The sequence below is a fragment of the Branchiostoma floridae genome, unplaced genomic scaffold (genome assembly GCF_000003815.2).
Source record: "Branchiostoma floridae strain S238N-H82 unplaced genomic scaffold, Bfl_VNyyK Sc7u5tJ_72, whole genome shotgun sequence".
NCBI lineage: Eukaryota > Metazoa > Chordata > Leptocardii > Amphioxiformes > Branchiostomatidae > Branchiostoma > Branchiostoma floridae.
In genome coordinates this window covers 113,900-125,307 of record NW_023365920.1, presented here as the reverse complement: position 1 = coordinate 125,307, position 11,408 = coordinate 113,900, and the positions used below count along the sequence as shown (strand labels likewise).

At 39.6% G+C, this 11,408-nt stretch overlaps 1 protein-coding gene across 4 annotated transcripts in view; it reads left to right on the top strand.

Annotated features, from left to right (window-relative positions):
- Nucleotides 1-11,408, top strand: part of LOC118408982 (plastin-2-like) — a 29,114-nt gene that overhangs the window by 9,947 nt on the left and 7,759 nt on the right. For all 4 annotated transcript variants that reach the window (XR_004830387.1, XR_004830386.1, XM_035809848.1 and 1 more), the window contains exons 2-5: nucleotides 5,955-6,217; nucleotides 8,582-8,829; nucleotides 9,924-10,069; nucleotides 10,779-10,915. Coding sequence is in view for 2 of the 4 variants with exons in the window: in XM_035809848.1 (XP_035665741.1) it covers nucleotides 5,955-6,217; nucleotides 8,582-8,829; nucleotides 9,924-10,069; nucleotides 10,779-10,915 (794 nt within the window). In the remaining 2 variants the exon portion in view is untranslated. The remainder of the gene's footprint in view (nucleotides 1-5,954; nucleotides 6,218-8,581; nucleotides 8,830-9,923; nucleotides 10,070-10,778; nucleotides 10,916-11,408) is intronic.

The following is an 11,408-nucleotide window of genomic DNA, read 5'->3' as shown; positions in this document are numbered from 1 at the left end:
CACCACTACACTAGTTAAGAATTAGCGTAGTGGCCCTTATTTTAGCGTAGGGGTCACAAATTTTAGCGTAGTGGCCCACTACGCTAAAATGCACTAGCTAGAACCCTGGCAGTTATAATTAAGTGTTTACATGAAGATAGTCAGAGTCAGATACTCAACCACACAAATTCCTTTGTAGTGAAATTCATCTAGAGCTTGTTTTCAGTATCAAACCATTTTACAAGTTTTCACAATCAGGTTCAGGTCTGGACCTGGACCATGGAGTTGATTCTCTGGACCTAAATTGTACATGTGCCTGAATTTTCTGTGCTGGCAGTGCCCACCCCTATCCACCACCATCACCTATTATGAGGTAATTTTTGTTTTGAAAGCAAAGATGGCAGAAGTATTATTCTGTGATACAGAGTAGTTAATAGATGTGGTTTCACTTGTACTGCCACAGTAATTTCATAGTCTTTCTATTTGTCAAAGTGGCCATCCCTGACCTGTCATCCCAGCTGGGTTTGAACTGATAAGTACCTGCTATGCATGATGTACAAATACGTTTTGGACCTGTACCTAATTGATTGTACTGGAACATGACGTACTGTTACTTTATACCTGGCTGCTCCTAAGTATTACATACTTCTATCTGTGGAGGTTTGAATCCTGGGGTTCATACTAGAAGTTTATCCGTACAGGTGACAGGTACATGTAGTCATGAAAAAGTCCGTCATCGTCCATCGATGAATTGCATGCCCAACTCATTCAACAAGAAATCATTACTTACGTAATCCATTCATCACAGGTGACATGTAGAGGGGAGGCACAGATTCCACATGCCCACACCCTGGACTTTGTACTGTAATGTAAGTGGTCAAACCAAGGCTGTGGACAAAGCATGAGTCATGACCCTTTTTCGTGATCTGGTATTAGAAGTAGTGAAATGCAGCTTCACTATGGCTTGTGTAGGTCACCCATACTCTTCTTGATAAGTGTGTTGGGTTCTTTATTGTATAGATGTTACTCTGATCCTTGAGGCTTATGCCTGAAGCCAGAAGGTCCCTTATAAACAGTGCTGTCACCATCCAAAGTAACCAGTATAACTATAAGGCCTTAACTAGTTATGTCCGAGCTTGACCAACCCTTAGGATCGTACATACCAGCCACAGTTAAAGATCTACGGAATTGAATCCATGGCCCAGAAGCGGGGTTGCGTTACCACTTGTGCCACATGGCCACTTTGTAATTTGTAAACTTTATCATGTGCTATTCTTTGACAGGACCTGGGGAATAGAATATTATAGATAGATGGCCAATCTTTGTCTAACGAGTAACGACCATTTCCACCAGCTGACCATTGCAACAAGACAACCAGTTTTTGATACAACAACTTACGTATTGCAACTGCAACCACCCCTAGTCCAGGTGGCATGCGACCAAAAGCATTGTTGTCAATAGTTATACTACAGAAACTTTGAAATCTGTGCCTATGTCATATCTTGTAACTCTCCTTTTTCACAAGAAGACTACCTGTCTAAGATGACCATGTTCCCTGGGTGGTCCTCTTTGACAATGTGGACCATAGGTGATTTATGTATATAACTTAGAAAGATTTGAGAGTAACCAATGACTTCACAGGTGGAGCCATTCTGCTGTCAGGACACATTTCACGGTCTATACTTGTCCTTCCCCCAGTAGCAAACATTAGTCATGCCTGGTGTGTGGGAATCTGGTGAGATCATGTTCAGGCAGGAAGTCTGGTGGGACACTTCCATATATGTCCAGCTGGGCAGAGGGAGGAAGTCAGATGATCATGAGGTCATGTGGATGGTTGTTGTCTTATTGTTACCTTTGGCATGAAGGTTATGTTTTTGTATGTATGTGGACAAACTGCATACACCGTACATGTAAGACAGGAAGGCATGGATGAACTGCTGGTAAAAGAGAAGGAAATCCAAAGATACCTATTTTATTGCTATGAGATATTCTTGCCCTGATATGTTGGATAAAAAGAAATATGCAAATATTTTCCTTTCACCCAAAGGCCCCTCATTATGCAAAAGTGTTACTGTTAGCTCAAAGTTTACATGTCTATAATAGTATAAATTAACTGATACATTTTTGTATATGGATCATACATCAACCCCGTCAGGGATACATGCACGGACAGATTAAAGGCATTTTCTTTATCCCTCAACAAATCTGAGTAGCAACTTCATAAATGTAATTCATTTTCCTTCATGGGAATGGTTGATGTTGGAAACCTTATACATCCCTTAAAACCTTTCAATTAGCATATAGCTTGTCATACATGAAATAAATGTTTAATTATGTTTGAGGGCTTGTGTTTTCAGTAGTTTACATTTTACATTCCTTGTTACTGTGTTGAATAAATACTTTAAGTAGAAAGAACAACCTTTATAGTCGGTAGATTTGGGTTTGAATTGGAAAAGTAATTTATGACTAAATTTGATATTGAACCTCGTTGTAGTGTATTTTTATAAAGTGTGGGATTGTCTAAAATATACAAATTTTTGATGCATCTACCAACTTGAATGGAAGACCTTGTTGGTAGAACATAATGTATGTAGTATGTGTGTGATTGTAGCCTGAGTGAGGGCTGTATGTACATAATGTACAACAGTACACACACAGGGTTTGTTTGCTAAATGGGCAGGGTTTGCTCAGTCTGTAAATAGGTCATGTTTCAAGCCTGGACCAGGGGAGGGTAGTACTACTCAGTAGCTCACAGCTTTTTATAAAGAGGCATTGTACCCCAACCCCCTACCACCCCCACCCCCACCCCCTCCTTACTCAGGGGGGGGTGGGGGGTGGTATATAGTAGTTTTCCAGCTAGCATTAATTTCCTATATGGATGCTACTTGGTCACATGTGACCACAGTCTGACTGTAAATTGACCCCCAGTAAGCCTTAAACTGTCCCATTTCAATTCAAATTTCTCTTTAAACTCCACATCCTGGTTGGGGGAACCCCAACTTCAATCATATCCTCTACATGTAGCTTGGTTGCCCCTCTGTATTGCAGTGCTGACCCCCTTTTAACTAATGTTTTTCAAGAAACGCCCTGCTACAAAATACATTTGATTTCAGTTTGCGGTGGTTTTATATTCCGTGGTGACCTCTTTAACATGAACCCAAAACCAGAGCAAAAAATTTTGTTGTAATTGCTGCCCAACTACCCCTGAATACAAGTCTAACTTATACTACACTATAGGTCTATACTTACTATACACAGTATACATGTACATTGTACAGTATATCATGATGTCTTGGAGGCAAGTGTTCTGCCTGTCTGTTGCACCCTTGCCGCTAGTAATTAACTAGTACTACAACTTACAAGTAGTTGGTGGTTTCCACGACTGGTTGTCCTTGAACTTGAAGTTTAACTCAGTTTCTCCATTACTATGATATTGTACATGTGTCATGAACTGATCAAGAGTCAAGACCACCACAAGTTCTATTTGTTTTCAATGCAAAATAAATCAATGTCAGGGCTCGAAATTTGTTTTTGGGATTAGGTGCACTGGTGCACCCAGCTTAAAAAATTGGGTGCACTAAAAACTTTTGGGTGCACCATTTAAATTTAAGTAATAACTTAATAATAAAACTTAATTACAAGCTATTAAATTCTTAATCAAGTACTGTACCATGACAGACATTTCTATAATCTTTCTAACTTAGATGTCAAGAATATGTTGTATACTAGTATACTTTGATATCTTAACATACATAAACTATAAAGAAAATATTTGGGTGCACCCAGTGCAGCCACAGAAAAAGATTGGGTGCACAGCTCCAATTTTGGGTGCACCTGGGTGCACATGCACCCAGTATTTTGAGCCCTGAATCTGACCTTACATGTACATGAATTTACAGTAACATGGATGTTGTTTCTTCTTCATACCTCACTCACAAAGTGTCTCCAAAATTAGTTTATGCTTATCAATAATTACATCACACTTCATATAGAAACTAGCCCTAACATTTAGTATCAAACGCATCCAAGTGGTTAAAACATGCATCAGACCAAGCCAATATATACATGTATATAGGAAATTTATTGTATTTATCCTTTCCATTTTCACAAAAAAATTGTTCATTCCAATTTTGCAACCGTCTGCACATGATGATTTCAAAGCTAAGTACATGTATTGCATGTATAGTAAACAGGGCTCGAAATTCATTTTTGGCATTAGGTGCACTGGTGCACCTAGCTTGAAAAATTGGGTGCACCAAAAAAATTTTGGGTGCACCACTTAAATCTAAGTAATAACCTAATAATAAAACTTAGGCCACAACAATTTAATTTCTTGGTTCACGGATTTTTTCATAAAAAATATGGAGCGAGAGGGCGAAATAAAAATAAAAATAAAAATTGTAAAATGGTTGGGGTAAAGGTAACGACTAATCCAAAACATAAAGAAAAAAGTTTTCAGCTTGAAAAAAGTACAAAAACACTATTATTGTACAGTAACAGCACCTATACCCACACTTTAAGGAGCTTATACTATAAAGGCCAATTTGCTACCCCAGAAAGTTGGTGAATGGTTTCATTAATGGTGAAAATTTGCTGAGTGGTAATTTTTATTTTTATTTTTTTTTCCAAAAAATAAGAGCGAGCGAATCCGTGAACCAAGAAATTAAATTGGTGTGGCCTTAGTTACAAGCTATCAAATTCTTAAACAAGTACCATGACAGACATTTTTATTATCTTTCTAACTCTTAGATGTCAAGAATATGATGTATACCTTTGATATCTTTTTATACATAACAGTGATAAACAAGTCCACTAGCCCTATTGTCCAGGGCAAGTGAAAGTGCTGTTCGGGCAAGTGCATGTCCTACCCCACTTGTCCGATCGGGCAAGTAAGATTTTTCCATTGATTTTAGTGCAATTTTGATATACTTTAAATTACTTGTTACTTTTTACAGTCATGACATCAAGCAATTGTCTACAGAGAATTCCATTGCTGGAAGTGAAAATGCATATACTAGTAACAGTGACATTTGAATTTTGGGCAACTGAAAAATTGGTTCGGGCAAGTACATTTTTTATGTGCTTGCCCGATAGGACAAGTGGATTTTAGAAAACTTGTTCAACCCTGCATAAACCTAAGAAAATATTTAGGTGCACCCTGTGCACCCACAGAATATAATTGGGTGCACAGCTCCAATTTTGGGTGCACCTGGGTGCACATGCACCCAGTATTTCGAGCCCTGGTAAATAATACTGTGTATGCTATCTATGTTGTAACAGGTATTTTACGTTATATAGTCAATACAATCAGTTTTACCCCAGTGGAATAGTCCAATGGAGGAATTGTTTGCTTTGCACTCCTGAGCAAATACATGTACATGTATCTGGACTGAATTCCAAACTGGTTAGCTTAATGTTGACAGTTTCTAGGATCTTGGCAATTTCTAATCTATTTAAAGGTTCATTTCAAAATTACTCATTATGAAAAGTATAATTTGTATATTTACTGAACAGTTCCAGCTATGATCTACGTACTGCACTTCTGTATTTTCTCAAATAAAGTAAATAGTAGTCACTTTCCAAACTTTTCAGAATCCAACAAGTTCTAGCTTAACTTTATTTGAGGTTACTCAGGGCTAGTGCAGGTAAAATTGAAGCTGTGCAGGTATCTCTGGTGTCTACCTGCACCTAACCTGCACTCAGTCCAACCCTGACCAGTTTATTAGGAGATACTGGAAAAGCGTTTAAGTTCTTGGGGATTTAATTTCGCGGTAGTGGGAAAATGACTTTTCGCAGTGGTTTTAAGTTCACAGTAGCACCTGATGCACTGTACGTAGTCTCTTACTGCCAAGAAAAATGTTCGCGGTGGTTTTAAGTTTGCAGTAAGGCGGCCACCACCAAAAACGCAAAAATTAAACCACCGCGAAAGTTTCTGCATAAGTACTCAATCTAGAATTATACTACTTATTTTCCAGGTGTATGCGGACATGAAGTCCAGCCATATTGCCCATTCCTTTAAGAAGGCGGTGGCTACAAAACAGGGGATTGTGAAGAAGGGAGGCATGTCCGGGGTGTCGGTGGAGGGCACCACACATTCCTACTCGGAGGAAGAGAAAACAGCCTTCGCAGACTGGATCAGCAGTAACCTGGCCGATGACGCGGACTGTAAGCCCTACTTGGACATCGATGTCAACACAGACGAGCTGTGGACCAAAATCCAAGACGGCATTCTTCTTTGGTGAGTTTTAAAGAACCAATCACACTTACACTAAGTTACAGGTGCTAGTGAAACTTTTGAGGCATGTCGCATTAAAATTTATGTTTTTTTCCGGTTGGTAAGATGAAATAGATTCATAATAAATGCATTATGCTGTAATATGATGCATTAATTTTGAAACTATTGTGTTAACCTTCTTGTTAGTCCTTGTCAACTTTGATGCTTTGTTCACCTTTTCTCTCCAAGGCTTGCTATAGATTTGTGTCATTTATTATATACCTTTTTTTTGTTACACCAAAAAGTTTGGAATCCAATTGTCTTCAGTCTGAATTGTCTTACAACTTTTCCTATTGGACATCTGAAATTGTCTTCATTCATAGATAGAGTATAAAAGACCTGTTTCTTCCAGATCTCTTCAGTGTCACTGACGAAGGATAGTGGATTCTATCCGAAACGTCTGACCGTTTCAAAACCATATCCAGTTGCTTGAATAACTACTTTTTGGTGTATCTTATTACCTGGATGTCTAACCTACATCGACGTACCTTTTTTTTGTGTCTTATAAACCCATGTGGGCTTGGCGTGTTACACACCTGAATAAAGCTTCATTCATGCATTCATTCATTCATTCACTCATTCATCCATCCATCCATCCATCCATCCATCCATCCAAGTACAGATATACATCGTGTAAGCACAACAGAATAGTTGAAGAAAGAAGTACACTGTACAATGATGACTTCACATTCTTACATTCAGCAGTTCAATTACAGCCACTTTACTCTGACAACAGTTAAACACTTGCGTGAATGCTGGAGGCTGCAACATTGCTAGCGACCATCATTTTTTTTCATTTATGAAGAGCAGAAAATTGTCGTACAAGGAATAATTTCTGCAAGGCTGGCTTTTTGCGAAGTCGTGTGCCATGACAAGGGTCTTGTACTCGTAGGCAGTTGCATGAAAAGCACTGAGATTTTACCAGAGGTCCATATCTAGGGATGTGGTTGCGTTGCATTCATTATCATCACTTTACCCCAAAGCAGGTACTGTATCCCCTACATGAGTACATGTCTGTGTACACAATGTAACATTCCTTCAATCACCCTTCAGTCAGCACCAACCGTATAACCGTCGTCAGAACTATTTTCCCTGTTTTTTTCTGGAATCAATCCCTTATAGACGTTAATCACTAATCTCCAAGCAGATCCTACAATGGCATACCAAACTGGCGAGGAGATAGTTGACCCAAGAGGTGTACATTGCCGGTAGCAAAACACACTCCTAAGCCGGCTTCACTCCTCTGCCAGCTTTTTATACTATTTTATGCTACCGTAGGATCTGCTTGGAGATTAGTTAATCACCATCACTTTGTATTGCACAAATCACCATTTTAAGTATACAATATAGCAGCAATAGTCCAATAAAAACTCAGCTACAATTTCAGTCAGGTTAGTGGCCCTGCCTCTGAACCAAGAAGGGGGAGGCCTTGGCTGCTGTTATTTTAAAAAGTCTGTGGGAGTTGATTATTCTTCCAAGCAGATTTCCTTGCAGTGAAATGGGCCATATACATTGTTTTGAGTGTCATCTATTCACAAGTATTCTCATACTGAATCAGATCCAGGTTCAGGTCCGGACCTGGACCTGATCCTCTTGACCTGAACCGGACCTGGACCTGAATTTTCTGTACCGGTACCCACTCCTATGTAGTTGCTGCTCACCTGACATGCAAGCTTCTACTGGAGGAAAGGGTCTCAGTGCTTAGGACGGGACGTTAAATCATGGTTAACTGTTCTTTGTGCTTGTCAAAAAGAGATGGGAGAATTTCTCCAGTACAATGAACAATAACTACACCGTGTCTGTCTACTCTGTCATAACCATTGGAAGAATACATGTAGCACTTACAGCACATATCACACTAAGCTTAACTAACTCAAAATCACTTTTGGTTTCACATGCTCACTCTGTTCTAACTTTTCCGCCGGCCAATTTCTCATCCTTTAGCACTCTGATGTAGAGCTGTGTACCTAATAAAAAAATTTCAGGTACAGTTTTATACCTTTGCCTGTACCTTAACAAGTTTAACCAAGCATATGCAAGTTAGGCATGTAGCTAACTGTTGAATCTCAAAACAAGTTGTTTTAGCTGCAAGACTTTAATAATTTTCATTGTTGAATCAGGATTTGCTTCATATCTGTAGTCAGTTACAAGGTAGTGTGTACTGGTGATATAGTTGTTTAGATCTTGGTACACACTCACAGGTTTTTGTGTACTTGACAATTTTAGAGGTACTGTACAGGTACATGGTCTTACTTTAAAGTACTCTTAATCTTTCTTGGTTATGGAGTTTAAGGTAGGGTTAAAAGCATTTCTTATTTTGTCTTGTAGCAAAATGATCAACCTGTCGTGCCCGGACACCATTGACGAGCGTGCAATCAACAAGACCAAACTGAACCAGTACAAGATCACAGAGAACCTGAACTTGGCGCTGAACTCTGCCAGCGCCATCGGCTGTAACATTGTGAACATCGGAGCGGTGGACCTGCAGGAGGGCAAGCCTCACCTGGTGCTGGGGCTGCTGTGGCAGATCATCAGGATCGGGCTGTTCGCTCAGATCGACCTGCAGCACAACCCAGGTCACTACGCAATTCTGCATCTTTCCGCAGGGCTTGAAATACTTTTTTTCAGCATACCTTCACTGGTGCAGGTAACATTGAAAACTACCTGCACCACTCTGAATTTAGGAAATATGGATAATACTAAAACTTCAAAAACTATTGCTATTTTTTTCTTTCATTTATACTTATATATTAAGTGGTAAGTGGGGTGTATTTTCCCAGGACTTGAAATACTTTTTTCTGCATACCTGCACCAGTGCAGGTAACATTGAAAATTACCTGCACCAGACAAATTTTACCTTCACCACACTAAATTAGGAAGTATGGATCATACTAAAATTGTTCAGGAAACAATGCTATTTTTCTTTTCTTTTATACTTTATAGTTGGTAGCAGTCAGTGCAGCTTATAATAATCCAATACAGCCAATAGTAAACACAAAAGCTCAATTACTATTATGTAACACACAAAAATGCAATCTTTATGCCTTTTCCAAGTGCAAATTATCTACACAATGTTTTTGATGGTGCAGCACAAAAAGGAGAATAAAAGTGAGAGATAGTCTTTCAATGCAAGTCCGGACATGGTTCCTGACATTTTTTATATTGAATGAAATGTCTGAAGACCTTTATTGCACATTTTTGCCACACCGGGCTATGTACAGGTCACGACAAGACATGTTTAAAATATACAGTTAACAGATACAAAATGAGACTACCCGGTATTGCTGGATAAATTCAACTTCTCACTTTTATAGTGGAGATAAAAGAGCAGATACCGGTATGTTTTATGATCAATGATTTGGCTAGTTGCATTAGGAATATGAATTTTTCTACAGAACAGGTGTATAAAAGAAGGAAATTGGTTAATTTGTATAACCTTATACAGTTAATTTCTCCGTACGGTATACAATCCACACTGTACTGCAAAATGAAATACTACTAGTATGTCCTCTATATCTAAATTACAATATTTGCATTATTAGTTTTTGCTCCCGAGGGGTGCGAGTATGTCTTCCCGTTTCAATACGAAGTTTATGGCAGCTAATTCTTAGTCTTGTGACTGCATTTCTGTCCCTCATATTTATGTTTGTGGACATGTTGTTTTTTGCAGGACTTGTGCAGCTGCTCATGGATGGGGAGGATATGGAAGACTTACTGAAGCTGTCCCCAGAGGAACTGTTACTGCGCTGGGTCAACTATCACCTGGAGAAGGCAGGGCACAACAAGAGGATCACCAACTTTGGACCTGACATTAAGGTGGGTTAGAAAATGTAGTGTATTAGAATACGTCATAATTTCTAACTGGTCTGTATCCCAAGCAGCATTGCATGCAACATTTTAACTGGTTCCCTAAAAAATTTTGTATGGCAGTGCTGCACATTAAATCCCTAGTGTATGTTTGCAGGTAACTAGGCTTGCTATTGTTGCATAACTATAACATAATGATTGTAACTAATGTCCTGTGCAGACTTGTAGAGCGTCAGCATTTTTTGAGGGGATTGCTGATGGCCTTTCATTGGCTCAACTGAAAGCAGACTACCAGGGGCAGCAAAAATCCCTCTCCCAGCATTAGAGAACCTGCCCCAAGTTGAATATGACAAATCAATGCTCCCACCCCAAAAATGAACACAGGTGTTCCTAAGTCTCCAAAGGAAGCTTGTAACATACTACTGTAAATGCATTTAAGTTCGCGAGGATTTAATTTCGCGGTAGCGGGAAAAAGGACTTTTCGCTGTGGTTTTAATTTCGCGATAACACCATAGACTGCAGTCTAGTACCATAATAGAAAAATGTTTGCGGTAGTTTTAAGTTTGCGGTGAAGTGGTTACCGCTAAAACCGCGAACATTAATCCACCGCGAACATTTCTGCATTTACAGTACTTGCTGTGTGAGATTGTGCAAATGACTGACTCCCTAAGCTAGACAAAATATCTGGAGTTTTAACAGAAAGTTTGCCTGATTGCAGGACTCAGAGGCCTACACGTATCTGCTGAGTCAAATTGCCCCTCCTGACAGAGGAGTTGATCTTGGACCTCTGAACGAGAACGACCCAGAACAACGTGCTGAACTCATGCTGCAGAACGCAGACAAACTGGACTGTAGGTAAGGCTGTAAACACTCACAGACAAGCTGGACTGTAGGTAAGGCTGTAAACACACACAGACACACACAGACAAACTGGACTGTAGGCAAGGCTGTAAACACACACACACACACATACACACACACACAGACAAGCTGGACTGTAGGTAAGGCTGTAGACACACACAGACAAGCTGGACTGTAGGTAAGCCTGTAAACACACACAGACAAGCTGGACTGTAGGTAAGCCTGTAAACACACACACACACACACATATACATACACATACACACACACACAGACAAGCTGGACTGTAGGTAAGCCTGTAAACACACACACACACACACATATACATACACATACACACACACACAGACAAGCTGGACTGTAGGTAAGCCTGTAAACACACACACACACACACATATACATACACATACACACACACACACACAGACCAGCTGCACTGTAAGTAAGTCAGACTCTGTAAACACACACAGACAAGCTGGACTGTAGG